General features: G+C 41.9%; 1 protein-coding gene across 1 annotated transcript; it reads left to right on the top strand.

Moving 5' to 3' along the window:
* The first annotated feature begins 2268 nt into the window (after positions 1–2268).
* On the top strand, positions 2269–20666 carry vps35 (VPS35 retromer complex component). The gene is made up of 17 exons (XM_076090873.1): positions 2269–2368; positions 3423–3521; positions 4461–4557; positions 5770–5893; positions 6687–6869; positions 9556–9775; positions 11041–11124; positions 11546–11655; positions 11894–11990; positions 12930–13078; positions 13763–13970; positions 15268–15423; positions 15795–15917; positions 16009–16188; positions 18008–18247; positions 18376–18519; positions 19278–20666. The coding sequence occupies exons 1-17, from the start codon at positions 2366–2368 to the stop codon at positions 19455–19457; spliced, it is 2397 nt and encodes a 798-aa protein (XP_075946988.1). The 5' UTR covers positions 2269–2365; the 3' UTR covers positions 19458–20666.
* The last annotated feature ends 84 nt before the right edge of the window (positions 20667–20750 follow it).

The following is a 20750-nucleotide window of genomic DNA, read 5'->3' as shown; positions in this document are numbered from 1 at the left end:
TGAACCAGCCCTAACTATAAACCTGAGCCAGTCCTAACTATAAACCTGAGTCAGCCCTAACTATAAACCTGAGTCAGCCCTAACTATAAACCTGATCCAGCCCTAACTATAGACCTGAGCCAGCCCTAACTATAGACCTGATCCAGCCCTAACTATAAACTTAAGCCAGCCCAAACTATAGACCTGAGCCAGCCCTAACTATAAACCTGAGCCAGTCCTAACTATAGACCTGATCCAGCCCTAACTATAGACCTGAGCCAGCCCTAACTATAGACCTGATCCAGCCCTAACTATAAACTTAAGCCAGCCCAAACTATAGACCTGAGCCAGCCCTAACTATAAACCTGAACAAAAGGTAAACGAAGAGGACGGATCAGCCTGGAGTATTAAATGTACTCAGAAACATTAAGGGTTGAAGATGGAACAAAAAATAAACTTGAAATCAGAAGATATTTATTTATTTATTCATCAAATATTTGATTTTGTCATCGAAGCCGTTTTGACAAAAACGAGTAAATAGATTATATGAGTTACCTCTCATCCTGTGCGGAAAGAGCCTGAAGACGTTCAAATCAGGGAGTACAGAGTATGAAATAAATACACACAATTATACATCATATTTTTTGTTGTTTTCATGGTAACGTGATATGTTGCAGCAAAGGGCTGTCCCATTCATATTTACACCATCTCAAGCCCTCACAGTCTCTCACACTCATCCACTTACCAGGTGACGTCAGTAAGTCCCTGAGGGTTCAGGGCTTAGGGTTTAGGGGGGACATTGGGAGGATCTTTAAAGCATCCACCCATCCACCCATCCTTCCATTATCTGTAACCGCTTATCCTATTCAGAGTCTAGGGTTTGTCTTTGGAATGTGGAAGAAAGCGGGAGAACCCAGAGAAAACCCACTCTGACAACGGGAGTACATGTAAACTCCACACAGAAGGGCCAGCCACCTCGGGATCAAACCAATTCTGCCAAGTCCTTTCCACTAGACGCAGCTAAATTCTACACTCCAAACTTTTGAATTTGCTGGTGTCATTTTGAAGACATTTGCAAAAGTATGCATCTCATGTGTAAGTATGATCTTAATTATTGATAAAAAAAACAAACTAATGCTCATTGTAGTTGGTGCTAGCTAGAGTAGATATATCATTGCCTTTCTTGTGTTTGCACACCAACTGAGTCAAGAAATCTGAACTAAAACAGTAACATTCAAGAAATCACGCGACATCGAAGTTCATGTTATCAAAATGCTAAACATCCATTTTATTTATACAGCCCAATATTACAAATCCCAAATTTGGCTTCGAGGGCTTTACAATCTTTACAGCATACATAGGACATACAGACATCCTCTGTTCTTGCATGTGAAAAAAGGACTGCATGGAAAGTGTCCTCACCAATGCTGTGGAGAAGGTGAAGGCACTGCTGAAACACTGGAAGAACAGATTGTATGCAAACTGTACGACCTAAAATCCACCAGCAACTCAATCCCCGGATTTGAACCAAGGTACCTGTACATGCCTGATGGTTGCAGCTGACAATCTGTGGATGGAAGGAAAGTGATAATCTTTGTATTGCAGTAGGGCATGTGGATGTGCCCATGCAGCTCGGTGCAAGAACTCATTTGATGATAAAGAAATTGACAATGAAGAAAATAGACGTTGATCAGGATTTCTTAGTGATTACATATGTTTCAATTATAATACTCAAGTAGCTACAGTTAGCCGTATTTAGTGTTGTCATGTTGTATCCATTTAGCATGACAATGTGTATGAATGGTCTTCAGTATGTTGTCTCTTTTGGTGTGATGCATGGCTTGCATTGTGTAAGATAATGCATGCTCAAAACAAAACACAGAAAACTATATTTATGTCAAAAACGCACCCAAATGAGTTGTTTCAAATGCATCTTTAACCAAAATGTTTACAAAATGTTTGCAATAACATTGTATCTTTACAAATATAACCATCGAGCAACCTTCAGGCAACGTTCCCTGGAGGTTACTAAACATAACATCTGACAACAGTGTAGTGGTTATCGTGTGTTGGTAGTTTATTCAGTTGAGAGCAATAAATAACATTGCAGTTCTCGTATCAACTGTGATTAAGTTTTTAAATGTTTTAACGTTTTCAAGCACTCGTATTTTGCTGTTATAATGTGTTGTGCTGCTCGTGGTGGTATTTGATTCTCTGAGCAGATGAATGATGACTTTGTCCAACTCACTCATATCTTGTAAGATGTGGATCACTGGCCACGCCTGTTCTCTCATGTGGTAGCTGAGTGCAGACATTGAAGGCAGCATTAATGTGAGTCACATGACAGGCCAACCTCTCCGACTGATCTGACACACATCTAATAATCATGGTAAGCAGTTTTCCAAATACAGAACTATTCTATGCCTTTGCATGTTTGTTCTGGCTACTCGCCTGTGTTCACTTTCGGTCAATGGAACAGCTCGTTTCAAGTGTGTACCTTAACCTATCTTAAATAAGACGTGTTAGTGAGCGGCACTATGGCCTAACGCTTCTGAGGCAACGTCAGACAGCGGCTAGCTAGGCTAACAACCTGCAGCTGACTGCAAGCTAGAAGCTAACGTCAGTTTTACTGAAACGTATTTTATTCACGTTATCTATAATACAGTCATCATATCCTTAAAGTCCGTGTTATGTGTTGGATCAAACGAGCCAGTAAGTGTAACGTTAGCCTCTGGTTTTCGGGACAACACAAGTGACAGTGTGACAACTAGCGCTAGCTGTTGTTAGCGCAGCGCTACTCTTCCGCTTGGTGTGTCATGTTTCACTGAAGCTAGCTACATGTTATGGCCTGAGCTCGTTTCAGCGTAAAATAAACAGAAGTTGTGTCAGCTGGTTAGCAGCAGTGCGATGCCGTGCTATGCCCAAACTGCAAAAGGGCCTGAGCATGCATGCTATACTTCATACATTATTCCGTACATGTACTACTGTAGGAATATTTGTCTTGCGGACATGCCTGCGCCACTCGCGAGCATTTAGGTAACGTAAACTAATGTTACATTAGATACATTAGATTACATTGATTGCGCATTAATGCGAATTGGGATTAAGAAGAGAAATGAATTTATTTTGGGTAGCCAGGGTTTTACATACTGCACAGCGACTGTCGGTACGAACACCTGAATGCTTTGAATTGGATGACAGGAACACAACGTGATGAGGTGATGTTGAGGTCCTCCATTTTTCTATGTTTTGTAATTCAGTCCAGTTCTATGGAGCAAAGTCAACTGCTCAGTACCCTAAGCTAGCTAGATGCTGTAATGTCTAATACAAAGGTGGCATAGCATGACAGCATTCTTGATTATTCAGCACTGTGTAAAGAAAAAAAAGTTGTTTGTAAATGAAGCTAATATTGAAATAAGTGTTTCTGTTCTTCGGTATTACAGCCAACCACACAGCAGTCTCCCCAGGATGAACAGGAGAAGCTTCTTGATGAAGCTGTGCAGGCTGTCAAGGTCCAGTCGTTCCAGATGAAGCGATGCCTGGTAGGCTGCTTTCAGTGTGTTATAGATATCATTATGGTTGTGATAATTGTTTAAACCATTGATTCACAGCCCTGTGCGTAGCCCACATACCAATTTTCTTGCAAATCAATATTCAAGTCATTCAGCTCGCTAATGCATTTTAGACAGCAGCATTTGTTCATACTGTCAGTGTAGTAATAACTCTCGGTGCTCACCACCTGCTCCCTTTTTTTAAACAACCAAAAATTTTAGGGGTCTGGATTTATAAAGTTTACCACTCTAAATTTCTCCTTCAAAACAATGTGTAATATTGGGTTCAGATTTCTTTTAGAAGACTAAACCTGCCTTACAAATACATGCTGAAAAGATTGGAGAGCAATAATCTGCTATTTAGTTTGAATGGGGCCTGACGTTACAGCCCGACACCACTCGCAGACGTGCAGAGATTGAAAGGGTGCTCAGCGGCACTACAGAGGACAATAAAGGAGGCCTCAACATTATGCAAATATGCTTTGACACACTGCAAGCAACAACCATATGCGAGCCAATGTAGCTGGTTTGGGTTCCTTCAGAAACGGAAGCACGAATTCCTTCACCACAGGAGGAGTGGCGAACACTTCCAGCACAGATCCAGAGCTCAGTCATGCGCGCTCAGCCCTGTGTCTGTGCTGGAAGTGTTTGTGTCATTGAATTCTGTTCTTAGGGAAACAAATTGCGCAATTGTGCAGCAAACAATGTAGAATGAGGACTTCCTTGTCTAGTCAGAGCAGAGTATGTAAATCACATGTTCAACGCAACACGCCCACAAAGCTATAGATTATGAAAGGCCAGCTACCGCCTACTACTCTGTATGAGTGAATGCTGCATTTTGGGATTCAGCTGAATGTCCAACATTGGAGGTCATATCTCGTTGTGATTATTTTGCATATTCATAGCTTAATTCTGTTGTGCGGTCTGCAGGACAAGAACAAGCTGATGGATGCTCTGAAGCACGCCTCTAACATGCTGGGTGAGCTGAGGACCTCCATGCTTTCTCCAAAGAGCTACTATGAGCTATGTATCCTTTACAGTTCTACAGTTCTTTTAGTGCATGTTGACGCATGTGAGCGTGCCCACTGGTTAGCTCGCTTCTGCCGCTCTGCACTGCGCTCATACGGCGGTTACAGCTGATAACTCCGTCTCGACAGACGGCATCGTCGTGGAAGTGTAACCCCCCCACTACCGGTTACCCCCTGTTAGCACTGCCAGGACGTTTGCCGTAGTTTGCACTGTTAGCACCGTTAGCTACAAGCTGCCGTCTCAGGCGTCGCCATGCTGAGAACCATTTAGAGGTAATTGAAATGCTCCCAATCTCGTATTATGCACCTTTTGAGATATCATTTTGGCGTATTATTTGTTTAAGAAGGCAGACTAGAACACTAATTTAATATGTCTCCACTTCTAATTAACCTCTCAGCTATGTAGAAGAGTTCAAGAAATGTTCATTGATCAGGTCTTTTATGATATCTGTCCTGACAGTTTTGGAGTGGTGAATTGAGAGCTCATTCAAATGTAAAGCCAATATGTCAAATCAGTTTTCTAGTGTAACTTCAGTTAGTTGTGTTGTGTATTGGGTGACCTATGCAGTACTGTGCCTGAAAACATCCTTGATGGAGGACTGAAGCGGAAGTTGCTGCAAGAAATTCTTATCTCCCCCAGCTGTAGAGAGGCTATGTGTTGGGTCGTGTTTGTGCGTCCGGCGTTCTTGACTGAGTGAGTGTGCCCCTCTGTTTTTCTCCGCGGCTAGTTTTGCATTCTGCTGCAGAAAACTGCACAACAGTTTGGGTGCCCAGTTATGGCTGCATGCTCAAGGACCTCTCTTGGTTGAGGGGACTCTTACTTTCTCAAAGCCCTTTTAGAGCCTAAATCCTCACTCACCAGCCCTTAACCGGCCCCCGACTCTGATATTGTTTTAGAAGCTATGTTTGGCTTACAGCTAACAGGACTACCAGTGCTCAGTTTGCCTTTATGTTTTGGTACAATTGTATGAAATGTATTATACAACGACTTCGAGCCCATTGTTTGTATAATGTTACATCGTCGCTTCTTTTTGAGATTGAATGAAGTCTGTTTGACACTGCTTATGTTATATTCATTCCATCACACAAAACAGCAGCGGTTGTTGCAGACGCACCTGACGGAGCGCTGCACTCTACTGAGAGCACCTTTCTAGTGTTTGTGTGTGGGTGAGTCATGGTGGGTTTGCACTGGTCCCTAACAGTCTTTTCAGATATGGCCATCTCTGATGAACTCCACTACCTAGAAGTTTATCTGACTGATGAGTTTGCCAAAGGACGCAAGGTGGCAGATCTCTATGAGCTGGTCCAGTATGCAGGCAACATCATCCCCAGACTGTGAGTATCACATTAAAAGAGAAATTTGTCCAATCAGTGTTGGTGGTAAATGTTGTCGATTGAATCAATAAATTCCTCAGTTCGGCTATATTGAGTGTAAAAGGTGAGTTCCCCTCTCCACTACTTCAGCTTATCTCTCTGGGTAGCCAGCATGCTCAAGATTACGCTCTAAAATGGAACTCCCTGAACCTGTTGTAAGTTCCATTGTGTAAATAAAGTCACCAAATAACAACAGCTTCCTTCTCCGTTTTTTCTTATTTTTTTTACCTGCCAAAGTATCGGCGCACCTCTGCATGACAATGATGACACACTGTACACAGGATAAGGGGGGGAAGGACTAATGTAAATCAATGTGTGTGAGAGAGAGAGACAACAGCATGAAACAGACTTAATACAGAACAGACAAAAAATCTATTCAAACAACTTAAGAGATTTCAGATAAAAGAAACGAGCACATTACATCAACCTATGAAACAGCAGTGTTGTGTTCATCCAGTGGTCAAATAGTCCTTCTTGCTTTTGACAAAATTTCAAAACACATTTGTACACTTTGTCATTATGGGATATCGACTGTAGACTGACAGGTAAAAATGGCAATTTTATCTGTTTGCTGCAACTACAACACAAAATAGTGTCAAAAAGTGAAGGGGTCTGCATCCATTGTGAAGCCACTGTAGTAGTCGTGCTTCATACACACTTTCTCTTGTGTTTTGTTGGAGTTTATACTTTAAAGTATTGGCAATGATGAACTTCTTACCATCAACCCTCCTTGCTTGCCCCCCTCTCTCCCCAGCTATCTGCTGATCACAGTGGGTGTGGTGTACGTCCGCTCCTTCCCCCAGTCTCGTAAGGACATTCTGAAGGACCTGGTCGAGATGTGTCGCGGAGTCCAGCACCCACTCAGGGGCCTCTTCCTCAGAAACTACCTGTTGCAGTGCACCCGCAACATACTGCCAGATGATGGGGAGCAGCCAGAGTAAGACAGCCTTTTGTCCTCGTGTCTCTAATCCACATAGCATGCTCTTCTGAGACGCCACCATCACAATTCACTCTGTAATTAAGTAGCTTCAGGTTTGAATACGGACTGGGAGTGAGATCACAGGAAGTCGAGGAGATGGGGAACGACTAGAATAAGCTTTTCACTGAAAAGCCAAAACATCCAAAGTATATAAAAATGTATGTCGTGAAAAATATTTCCCAAAATTTCAAATTTATAGATGGAAATCTGGAGAGAAAAAATTGTGATTTTGATAAACACCGAAATAATATCCAATATCTTTATCAAACATTTATTTAAAGATTTTTAAAATAAGAAAAAACTCTGTACATCACAGCGACGATTAACTGAAAAATAAACAATAAAGAAATCATAGGACTATAATATTATTCTACTAGTAAAGTCAAATACATATACCCAGCTATAGAGGGTATTCAATGATACCGTCAGCCCACTACCCTTAAGGTACTCGAGTACAGTTCCTTGTTCTTATTAGTGAACCTAACCTAACTCTTAAGTTTACCACATCCACCAACTCTCTGATCCACACATCATGTTGGTGCACAGCCACATGATGTGTGCCTGAAGGCCCTCTGGTACTGCTACAGCAGCGCCAGTGTGCGTCTGATTACACCGGGGAAATGTAAGGAAATACAGTATTCTTTTCTATTTATTGCTTCTATTTAATCAGCTTTTGTCCAACCTTATGGAATACTGAAGTACATCTAGAACATAATAAGAGCTACGTTACAAGACATCTGAGAACATGATTGCCACAGAAAGGCCTACTAAAGCATATAGTTACTATAAGCTAATAATATCAATTTGGAAGTATTCTAATCAAAATAATTCATATAAAGGATAGGCTACCTAAGGGTGTCTTGTAAAGGTGTGTAAGAGATAATTACTTTAAATACAATTCTTTCTTTTTTAAATTCTTCATAAACAGGAGATCTACCTTTTTGTGTAAAAAAATATTTTGGCAACAGAATCAAATTCATATTTAGTGTGTCAGTATTTATCATAATTGTCTGTCTCAAACATAGTTTAACCATGTCACATGATGTGCTACTTCAGTACACCTTTAGAACCAGTATTACTGGGAGCGCCACAGAAGATGATCATTCAATATCCAGGGATCCAAGTCATGGAAACTACCAGCGTCTGTCAATGTAACAATTTGGCCACATTTATCACACTGACGATACACGGTCCAGGATGGTATGTGCACATTATCGGTAAGGTACAACCTTCCCCGGAATGAACAGTCGTCAGTCGCAAATAAGTTCAGACTTTGGCCTCTGTGGCCGCTAGATCCAGATGAATGAGCTACCCTGGAGAAAGCTGTGTGACACACACCTCATGGAGCCACTTCTGCTACTTTAGAACAGAAACGTTGGACTCCTTCTTGGATTGATAGCTCCAGTGTGAACACAGACACTGTACACATACTTCTGGATTCAATAGTCAACACTTTCTGAGCGTTATCTCCAATGTTTATCATCCATAAACTCCACAACTTGCCTGAAAATCATGACGTGTTTACGTTTTCTTTAGTATCGAAGTAAGATGGTGATAGTTGCAAACTGAACTGCTGGTACCTTATTCAGCATGCAAAATATAAATGAATATATTCTAAAAAGCAAACAAGTCTCAAGCTGTAGCCAACAGCTCACTCACTGCATCATAGGGTGAAGTGCTGATTCCAGCTCTCTAAACGGGCCAAAGACTCACAACTCATCATTCAATCTGAGTTTAAGGTCACGCTTCCATTCAAGTTTCCGTTTAGTTTTTTACCACTGACAGCTATGTCATCTTTAGACAGTTGGCCAATTTAAATATAATGATATACTGTATTTCACCAGTCAAGTGGGAACAAACTGGGTCCACTGGATGGCAGCAGGGTACCTTACAGCAGCAGCTCTGGTTTGTCAGAGTTTGGGTGTTTAGGGCTAGTGCAGGTGTTGAGGTGGGGCTGTCTAGGCTCTATCCATAGTCATCGTCTTTAGTCGGGGTATTACGTACAGTAGATGGTGATCAGAAACCGATAGGGGTACCGACACGGGAACAAAGCAATGTACCACTGTGGACCGGGGCAGCAACAAAACGTATATTAGCCACCTAAAATAATGTTTATCAGTAAATCATACTTTCACCAATTTATCTTGCTGTCAGATACGATTTGTGACAGGGACGTGAACTGAAAGTGAGATGTACCTATGCTCCCTTCAAAGCCACACAACTCCTTTAAAAACCCAGTATAAATAAGTTTCAGTTTCCCGTTGGAATATATCTTTTTGTGTTTTAGGTGGGCCTTTCTTTGCGGTGGCTGAAATCTGTTTTGCTTCTGCCCCCTGTCCAGAGTAATACATAACTTTGTTTCTGTGTCCGACCTGTCTGCCTCTTCAGGGTGCCGACTGCTGTCTACTGTAGCTGAGTAGTACCTCATTCAACCCAACTGCAAAACACTAGTTGGGTTCATATCTAGCTTCTCATTTCACTTTGTGGTGAAAACATCACATGATGTAATCATTGTGTCACAGTTTGTCAACGATATCTACAGTTTAGATGCCCTGTCTGGCCCACGTACGTGCCACAATGTATCCCAGGCTTTGAATATTTAGACGTGCGTCCCGGTTCTAAACTTGTTGCGTTTACTCCACAGGGGAACAGAGGAGATGACCGGTGATATCAATGACTCAATCGACTTCATCCTCCTGAACTTTGCAGAAATGAACAAGTTATGGGTCCGAATGCAGCATCAGGGTCACAGCCGAGACCGGGAGAAGAGAGAAAAGGAACGACAGGAACTCAGGATTCTGGTGGGAACCAACCTAGTTCGCCTCAGCCAGCTGGAGGGTGTCAACGTGGAAAAGTACAAACAGGTGTGTTTGTGTATGTCTGTTGTTTCCAATAAGATTAGTAAAGTAAGGTCATAATTTCAGTTTATAGTGATTTTATTTGGGTCTATAGCTAATTCTAATAAATATATGAATCAATGTCAGGAGAAGGCCTGAAGTTAGCTGAGTATGAAGTTTAGTTGGAGGCACTATACATCACCTAAAGATATCTACAGATGCGCCTTCTAGGCCACCGTCCACTGGATGCTGTTCTACCTGCATATCATCAGTACATTGGCTGTTCTGCAAGAGGTACTGGACACATGTAATGGATGTGTTCCCCCTGTCCATCCTTGATACCACAGCTCTGTTGTGCTTGCTGTTGCATCCCAACCAGTTATTCAGAGAGAGAAAGGTGTAGTGAGTAGTGAGACAGGCAGGATTAGGCTAGAGGAATCAAACTGCAGATAACTTGAATGATGGTGTCATGCGTTCAGCCTGGAGAGGAATCAAAACAATGTCGGGGACACCAATACAAGCTCTAAATCATCCATAAAGAGATGAGGCAGAACCACCACAGGAGGATGTTTGCTTCTATTCCACACATGTAGACCGCCACAGTACAAGTAGTGGTCAGTATACGTTGTGTGTAGAATAATAAGTACACTTTCACTTTTCAGCTTTGTGATCGATAGATGTTACTTATTCCTGTGTATGCATGTTTAACACATTTGTCAGATATGTATTTTAAGATTTGATTAATGTTTTGTTGACCTTGAATTGTCCTTTGTGGGACAAATAAAGTATTTTAAGTATAATTGAATTCTTTAAGACAAACTGTCCACTAGGAAGGGTGTCTGCCCGAAACCTAGAACACAGTTTAAGTTGAGTGCTGTCCTCCTCCTGACCGTCTGTACATGCTGGGCTCAGTGCATTGACTCATCAGAAGGTAAACCATCTGCAGCTTATAACAGTCTGCTGGTGACCCTTTTCCTTTCACTTACTTTGTTACTGTATATAACTTAAACACCTCCCAGGCTTCGTGTGCTTTGTAGAACAACATTCCTCTGAATCTACTCAAATAGCTGCTTGTAAAAATAGTGATGTCGTCGAGAGTCTGTCAGAATTCTTTGTTTCAGCTTTCAAGTCAAAGAATTTAGTTTCAATTGATTCTGGGTTGTCTCTGCTTTTCCCTCTTAAGTCTTTTATTTGCTGCATTTGACATGTACACTGAAATACTGTACAATAATTTAGCTATTTGGCATCTGGCTGGTAAAACTGGTTTCCTCTTTGTTTCTCTCTCTCCACAGATTGTTCTTGCTGGAGTGCTGGAACAGGTTGTGAACTGCAGAGACTCGTTGGCTCAGGAGTATCTAATGGAGTGCATCATTCAGGTAGACATCGAGGACTCCAGCTTTCATTACTGTCATTGTGCAACACAGGTTTGCACAATGCAAACGGATATTCAAAATATTAGAATGGATGAGACATAATATAAACTATGAAATAGGCATCGGCATTGTGTGTGTGTGTGTGTGTGTGTGTGTGTGTGTGTGTGTGTGTGTGTGTGTGTGTGTGTGTGTGTGTGTGTGTGTGTGTGTGTGTGTGTGTGTGTGTGTGTGTGTGGGACTGGGTGGAAAAGAAAATCAGATTTTTATTAGATGTCATTCAATGCAGTCCTCTGGTCACCAATGAAGTTTGTCGTACTACAATAAATGGGCTGGATATTGATCCTTGTGATGAGGCTGATGGCTAAAGAGTATACTAGATTAATAAGTAAAGCTGCTGAACTGAAATAGTCTCGTCTCTTGGAAGGTTTTCCCAGACGAGTTCCACCTTCAGACCCTGAACCCTTTCCTGCGTTCCTGTGCTGACCTGCATCAACACGTCAATGTGAAGAACATCATCATTGCCCTCATTGACAGGTATGCTGTGATTCACTGTAAATGACCAGAGCTAGTGGAAATAGAAACTCACTCCTTTTGTTCCCAGGTGTAGCATACCTGGATCTTCTGTGATGATCCAGGTCAAATGTGATGAGGATCAGCAGTATAATAAAGTGACTGTACATTTAATGAACTAACTCAAACAGTGGATTTGAACAAGACTACTTATGTGTGTGAATGTATTCAGATTTTCTCTAATTTCAGTTTTGTTTTTCAGACTTGCTCTCTTTGCTCATCGAGAAGACGGCCCTGGCATTCCAGCTGAGATTAAACTGTTTGACATCTTCTCTCAGCAAGTGGCCACTGTCATTCAAGTAGGTTAATGAAGTGTACCCAGTCAGCAGGATCATGTCATCAGTCTGTACGCACTACAAATGTTCTATTTCTCAAGTTCTCTTCATATGACATCAGCCATTTGAATCAGGAGTGTATATCTGTATTTAGATTTGCTCACTCACTTTTTTGTAAAAGTCACAGCAGCAATCTGACTAGACCTCACATCATTGCCATACCACTTCTTACATGGCTTCTCTGTGGATCCAATGCAGTTGCTTTATTTAGAATCAGCTTTATTGGTCAAGTATGTTTGACCACACAAGGAATGTGACTGTTTCTCGTGGCTCTGGTGTACTCTCACAGGGGGGCTCAGTGGAGCAGTATGAAGTGGAGTGGGGCAGTGGGGAAAAAATGAGCAACCTGAGTGATGTTGCTGTGTGGCCAGACTTTGGCCTGTGATAGCCTCCACCATTGAGCACCACTTCAGTTGTGTGATAGAGGGTCACACAGCTCCAGGGATGGCTTGATGTTCTGTGTAAAGACAGGAACACAATGAAATATCCAGATGGATTTCAAATGAACATCTTGCTCTGTCTTTTTAGGACTGAACACTGTAGCTATTTCTCTTTTAATTAGTATTAGTATTTTTCTGCACAAAAAATGTAAATTAATGAAAAACCATTCAATATTTTTAGTGAGCCGATTTTAAGGTGTAGAGGAGAGTTCAAGAGATTCATGTCAGATGAACCTAAAACGTTTTATTTCTGCCCCTACAGGAATAAAAGAGAAAAACAAAATCCTCCATAAATTAGACAAAAACATCCAATTCTAGGTCTACTTAAACTTTCAATTCTCATTCATGTCAACTGACAGACTGATAATCCAGTAGAACAGTCTTCTCCCTCCCAAGCTATGTGGACTCTACGTTTACGTTAGAAACAAACTGACGCTTTCTTTTTCTGTGATTCCTCCTTCAGTCTCGCCAGGACATGCCATCAGAGGACGTGGTCTCTCTTCAGGTCTCTCTCATTAACTTAGCCATGAAATGCTACCCAGACCGTGTTGACTATGTAGATAAAGTCCTGGAGAGCACTGTGGAGATATTCAACAAGCTCAACTTGGAACAGTAAGTCCTCAAAGTCCTGAAATGGAATGAATGTCTCTGTAACAGTGACAGTGACTGCTACGTGTAGGAAAGATTCACTGTTCGCTATGCACCACGGCAGGGGAAAATAAGCCTAATATCTTCATTTATTTAAGAAAATGTAAATATTAAATAGTTGCTCGATGGCCATAATTCTTACTTTGACAGTCAAGTCACTCAAATGCTGGCATATTATCAATAAGAATAAAGTAAGCTCCTTCCCTGTGGACAGTAAAGCCAAGGCTTAACTCGCGCTCTAGAATTTCTGTTCAGCGTGTGCGAGTTAAAGACAAAGGGTGCTTTCACATCAGGGACACGGGCCCAGATCTGAGTACACTTGACCCCCTTGACGAACACACAAACCGATCCACCCCAAGGTAACGGTAGGTGAGACCCAGAAAAAAGACTTGTGCGTGTTCACACCAGAGAGAATTTAAAAAACGGAAATGAGAAAAACCGAGTGGAAGCCATTTGAGTTGGAGAGATATCTGACAGTGATCAGAAACCTGGATACCGTCATACTCCAAATACACTGTTTAGTCACAAGCATGGTCACACGAAGGATAGCATGCGTATAGTGATTGACAATTGAAATACTCTTTGCCTCGCTTGCTGTCACACTTGTGTGTCTCACTCTTGCCCTCTCCGTTCCTCTCCCTCCCCCAGCATAGCCACCAGCAGTGCAGTGTCAAAGGAACTGACCCGACTGCTGAAGATCCCGGTGGATACCTACAACAACATCCTGACTGTGCTGCAGCTCAAGCACTTCCCGCCACTCTTCGAGTACTTTGACTACGAGTCGCGCAAGAGCATGAGCTGCTATGTGCTGAGCAACACGCTGGACTACAACACCACCATTCTGGCACAGGAACAGGTCTGATTCTTAACTACTACTAAGGACATTAATTGTTGGTTTGTGACTGGATGGGCAGTCATGAAACCTGACCCCTACACTGGCACAGAATGTTGCTTGTGGACGTAAATTACTGCTGTACAATTGTCCAATCTTAACTCAATTCCAGAGAGAATGGATTGGCTTGCAACTTGAAGATCGTTCGGAAAGACCTTAAGCCAAAATAATAGTTGACGCAATAGTTATTGGGAAACCAAGCTCAGATAATTATGGTGTAGGTTTAGACTAGTGTCTAAACACTAGTTCTCCCTTTGACAACACACTAGATGGGGTATCATCAATGATCAGGCTGATCAGATGTCCTGCTTTTTCCCTTCACTTTGTGATTTAGAGGGACGGTAGGCTAGGCACACAATGATGGAACTGGAGCTACATTGTGGCAACATTTTAGTCCAGTAGATGCTGAGGACTCTCGTTGGCACAAATTATAATACAAGTAAAGGAAGAAACCAATTTATCAAAACCTTTGGCGAACAAGCAGAACATCAATCTGCAGAAATACACAATTTTCAACCGATCTAGCAGCCGTCCCTAACGTTAGTGATGCCATACGGACTTTGCTAATAAGAATAGTTTAATATATGAAAGCTAATTGTTTAGCTGTGAATGTGTTTTAAAGATTTTGGAACTTTTTGTATTGTTCCTCAAGAAAGACTATTTGTTTACACAAGAATAAGACACCAAAAGTCTTTTCTTTTTTTTTCTCACAAAATAATCCAAAAGAAGCGATAAGGAAGTGAAGAGATGAGCAGTATGGATAAGCGTTGTAGTAAAACGATGCCCATCCCTAGCAGCCGATGCAGTGGAGACGGTTCATTATTAGCAAGATGTATGTCCCTGAAAAGGAGAGGACTGTTGAATCTCTCTTCAACTCCCTTATACTATCTTCACTATCCACAACCTCTACAGGCATAAGAAACAAGTGACCAATCACAGTTTCCCTTGATCCAAATGGGTAGTTTCAGTTTTGAAGAGGTGCATGTCTTTATCGGAGTAGGGGCCCTAGTTATGCTGTAACCCCTTAACATAAAGCTATGAATCAAGTATCAGCAATGTATTCTAGATTAATGTATACAAGGAAACATGTGTAGCGCTGCCCAATCAAAAGCTGTCGATGTAAACAGTAAGTCACTGGAGCCTCACAAGTTGTTGTACCACCAGTCTCTGACGCATTACCTCAGCAGAGTGCTTGATCAGCCAAAGGCTGTAGAAAAGTATATCAAATGTAAACTCCTCTCTCCCTCCCTGGTTTCTCTAGGTGGACTCCATCTTGAACTTGGTATCCACACTGATACAGGACCAGCCAGACCAACCAGCTGACGATCCTGACCCTGAGGACTTTGCTGAGGAGCAGAGCCTTGTGGGTCGTTTCATCCATCTGCTCCACTCTGATGATCCTGATCAACAATATCTTGTGGGTTCTTTCCTCAACATCAAATGAGCATGCCGTTGAATAAACTAGATGTATACACTCCTAACTGTTACTGCTGTACCATATCTCTGCAGACAATTTTGAAATCATGCTGTAGTGTTTGTCTTTTGATCAATTCAGACTTGATGTGGACTGTAATTTAGGGCTGGGTATCAATACTCTATACCTTTTTAAGGTATCGTACCAAGTAGTATCCAAACGTGTCCAGTCAAACGATCCTTTTTGTGTCCAGATAGAGAAAAGACTTCGCCAGAGCATTTCAAACTCATGTTTCTATAACTTTCTCATCCCAAACTGTGACTTTTTGATTGACCTGTTTGCTGTTGTTAAAGTTAACTCTGATTTGTGGTCAGATTCTGAACACAGCCCGGAAACACTTTGGGGCGGGTGGAAACCTAAGGATTCGCTACACACTCCCTCCCCTGGTGTTCGCTGCCTACCAACTGGCCTTCAGATACAAAGAGAACTCTTCATCGGTGTGCAAATGTCCTTTTTTACTACATCACACCTGCTGTATTTCTAGTTTTGTCCATCCTTTTCAATTGGCCCAAATTTGTCTCCCATCAGGATGACAAGTGGGAGAAGAAGTGTCAGAAGATCTTCTCCTTCGCCCATCAGACCATCAGTGCTCTCATCAAAGCTGAGCTTGCTGAGCTGCCTCTTCGACTCTTCCTGCAGGGGGCGCTGGCTGCAGGCGAGGTTGGCTTTGAGAACCACGAGACTGTAGCTTACGAGTTCATGTCACAGGTACAATGTTTAATACAACATTCAGGCTTACACCATGTCTACACAGGCTACATCGTGAAAGCAGCACGTCTTTGGTCCTGACAAAGTTAACCGAAGTACAGGTCTGAAAGAGAGACGAGTTAAGATGGTAAACCCTCTCGGCCTCTGCCTAGACCAGGGGTGTCAAAATCATTTTCACTCCGGGCCACATCAGCATCATGGTTTCCCTCAAAGGGCCGGTTGTAACTGTAAGACTGTATAACTGTAACTACTCCTAACATATTGTTAAATAACTCTCTCTGCATTTGATTATTGTTTATTCAAGTGTAAAAATATTGTACATGCAGTTATATAAATGTAAAATGATATTTAAGCACATTTCTGTTATTATAACATAAATCATTTTAATTTAGGGTTAAGAAACCCACATTACTCTATCAAAGATCAAACTATTAAAGAAAATAACAAAGACAAATATCATCAAACACAAGTTATTACATTAACTTTGTTCAAAGCTATTTTTGTCACCTCTCTGCATCACTAATGTCCCGCCCTGCCGTCGTCCCGTGCATGGCAGCTACATCCAAGAGCTCCTCACTGAGAGTCAGGTCTGCCTTGAGCCTCTTACAAACACTGATAGATGATGTATCTCGTCTCTTAGCTAGCTGTGTTGTTAGATTGCTGCTAGTTCCTGAACTCGGTCTGCGATGGTGTTTCTTCACAAACTGACATTTTGTAAAAGTCTGTATCTGGTCGGAGCTCACCTGCTCACATACCTTTAGCATGCACTGGGCTGTAGCTTCTGTAAATATATTCTGCTGTGATTGCAGTCTGCCTTTTAATTCTTGGACAATTTGATGTTTTTCTTGGAGGCTAAATTTAGCTCCGTGTTTGGTGTCAAAATGCCGACGTGAATAGTATCCTTCATCACCGACACGCATCATAACACAGAAGACAGACCCGTTTTTCTCCTTGAAACACAGACATGTATTCGCTTTCCCATCTTAAATGACATTTTCTTCCCTCTGCATCAATTTTTCTCTTCGTGGCCATTTTGGGATTATTTGTCGATCTTTTTCAACTCAATCACTTGTTGGAAAACCTCTTTACGGGCTGTTCCCTCTCCTGTCCACCTGTTGAGATAGTTTTAATGTCGGTACACAGACAACATGCTATCTCAGAATTTCAACTTTCTATCTCATAATTTCGACCATGGGGATACTTTTATTAAGTCCAACTTAAAAAAAAAAATCCAAAATTTTTTTGCTGGTGGATTCGCAGGCCACATAAAATGACACGTGTGGCCTAAAGAATGTGATTCTTCGGCTCTATGGTTATACATTTGTTCCAGCTGGCCTCATAGATTCATGTGCAAGTCAAGAGTTAAAAGTGATTGGTTGGAAAGCTACAGCTGGTGTCAACCCCACAACCACATGATAAACCAAACACTGAAGGTTTCACACAGTTTTTATTTATTTACTCTACAAATCTAAAAGATTGTGACAAAAGTCGGGAAACAGGGAAATATCTTTGAACCAATAATTAGTTGGCTTCAGCCAATACTGTGTTTTGTGTTCAAGTAGATTTGCTAAAGCTCAAACTTGGGCTTTTTAAATTCAAACACTTGGAGTTTTTTATTTTTTTTTAGAGCAAAAATGTTTGTTCCTAAAAAGGAAGCACTGACCAATTACAGTGCAGTAATATTACAAACTAGGCAACTAACCAAGACCAAAAAGCAATTCAAGAAATTCCAGAGACAATGGTGGTGAAAGTTGTAAACATTAAACCTCGAGCTCACTTTTGTCTCATTGGCATTCTTCTCTCCCTCCTTGCCCCCCAGGCCTTCTCTCTGTATGAGGATGAGATCAGTGACTCTAAAGCCCAGCTGGCAGCCATCACACTGATCATCGGTACCTTTGAGCGAATGCGATGTTTCAGCGAGGAAAACCACGAGCCGCTGAGGACTCAGTGTGCGCTGGCGGCCTCCAAGCTGCTGAAGAAGCCTGACCAGTGCCGAGCTGTCAGTATCTGTGCCCATCTCTTCTGGTCAGGTCACAGCACTGACAAAAGTGGGGAAGAGGTGTGTTCCAACAATCTTCTGTCATTAATATATATAATACTTGCCCAGTAAGTTCATTGTTCCGACACATTTGAACTCCAATCTGTTTCCTCAGCTGTCGTTGTTAAATACTCGTGTTGCATTGTTAGATTCGTGATGGCAAGCGGGTGATGGAGTGTTTAAAGAAAGCCCTGAAGATTGCCAACCAGTGTATGGACTCATCGCTGCAAGTCCAGCTCTTCATTGAAATCCTCAACAGATACGTGTGCTTCTATGAGAGGGAGAACGATGCGGTAGGACACCTCAAATGTCTCCATGGTTAAGACCCCTGGTCCTACCTCTTTGTGTGCTCTTAGGGAACCTGGTTACTGTCGTCACTGCAGTAACCTGACTTCTGAGATGTGAATGAGAAACCTGCTTCCTGTATTGGTGGTTTCTCCTGGCCAGAGCTGATATCTTGCCAAGTGTACATGACTGGGTTTCACATGTTTTGCAGGTGATCATGTGCAGGACAAAGATATCAGACAGGGAAAGTATTGCTGTGACCATTACACGTAGACATACATCCTCGTCTTCACAATGATTACATTTAAAGTTAGATTAAAACTACAATTGACATTAAAAGTGCCAAATGGAGTTTTCTAAGCCAAGTCCATGCTGCTGCAGGTCTATATATCAGTCATTCATCGTGGTGGGTGACAGGCGGATGCTTTATGCGTACACACAGATTGGGACAACGTCGGAGCCCAACACTATTACCATTGTGCAGTGTTTACACCCGTGTGCTAGCTTGCATTCTTCTTCACTGTCTAACCAACTATCAGGGAAAGTCCACTGCCTCCAACAGTCTAAATCTGTTGATTTTGACTGTTGACTAATTGTAACATTGAGTTTTGTTATTCCGATGACTTCAGATCAGTATGGGCACATAAGTCTTCCAGCAGCAACATTTAGAATCTTCACAACACGTAGACGTGATGTGAATGCAGTCAGTTAATGTCTCACTACAAACAGGAACTCTTACACTGTCCCTCACCCTCCACCCCTCCAGGTGACTGTCCAGGTATTAAACCAACTTATCCAGAAGATCAGGGAAGATCTTCCTAACCTGGAGGCCAGTGAGGAAACGGAGCAGATCAACAAACACTTCCGCAACACACTGGAGCATCTTCGCCTGCAGAGAGAATCCCCCGAGTCGGAGGGGCCCGCCTATGAGGGCCTGGTCCTTTAAAACGATTGGAGGTTGGAAGGGAGTCCATCCATAGATGTTTCACTAGATGATAAATATACAACAGCACACACAACATCCCATCCTGTAGGCCAGAGATAAAAAATAAATGTCAAGAAGAGCTCAAAGAACTCGCTCCTTCCTTTTATTATTATAATTATTGTTAATGTTAATGCATCATTTCTTCTTCACGGTCCCTCACTAGCAGAACTGTATTCTGCAGCAGGTTGGAGATGTTCCATTTTAAGAATCGTGTGCCAGCAACACTGCACCAGGTTTCAGTGTGCACTTGTGGCAAGTCATGGGCATTCATATTCCTTTGAGTTCCTACTCGACTACTTTCTCTTTAACCTATATCATTTTATTGTCACATTAGGCTTATTAGCTGACAGAGGTGTGTCACCTCACTTGTTCACATCTGTCCATATGGAGAAGTGAGTGTATCACGGCTACAGAAGCTAGTAGTGGTGTTCCAGCTGTGCGAGCTAGCTTAATAATCTGTAGCTCTGCTGTTCTTTAGGACGGCTTTGTTGCACCTTTTGAAGAGCAGACAAATCGAAGCATAAGCAAACTTTGGCCCAACAGAAAAAGTGCAAACTATGTTCTGTCATCTGATCTGTCAATGCAGTTTATAATGTGTAGAATTTAGCATGGTCCTTAACTCCTCTGCCATTCCAACTGGACTGCAGAGAAATTACAAATTATTACCAAAACAAACTCACAAATTGTCATATTGTTCCTCATACTTCAGCAGATAATAAAAATAAAATCAGATTTGTCTCTCCATCCCACTATGGACTCCATAGTTCATGCATTTGTTTTTTTTTCTAGACTTCTCTCCAATGGATTGACACCTTAAGAAGTGCAGCATGTGTTTGCATGCGTTGGTGTGCTTCTACTAACAGGCCTGGTTTTCAGTTTACTCTGTGGACCACCAACTACAATGTCTGACTTTTCATCATTTTGTTGATCAATGAAATCCCGTTGCTTGGTGACACTGTCGTTTCGGATTGCTCTGTGGTTGGGGGGGGGGGGGGGGTGCAGTGATTCCTCAGGATTGTATGCGAGTTGCCATACCGAGTACCTTATGATGTACATGTCTGCTGATTTCTCTTACTTCGCTATTATTGTTGATCTGTTATTGAACAATTTCTTTCCCCTTTTTAAATCTGTGTAAACCTACTTGTAAATCAAATAAAGATTAAATAGCAATTATCATTGTCATTTGCTGAAACAAAATTGATATTAACAATAGATTTTTGCATTTTGCTAATGTCACACACAGATGCACACTCG

This window comes from Anarhichas minor, unplaced genomic scaffold (genome assembly GCF_050575085.1).
Source record: "Anarhichas minor isolate MPS153535 unplaced genomic scaffold, ASM5057508v1 ptg000013l, whole genome shotgun sequence".
Classification (NCBI taxonomy): domain Eukaryota; kingdom Metazoa; phylum Chordata; class Actinopteri; order Perciformes; family Anarhichadidae; genus Anarhichas; species Anarhichas minor.
This window is presented reverse-complemented; position numbering and strand designations above follow the sequence as displayed.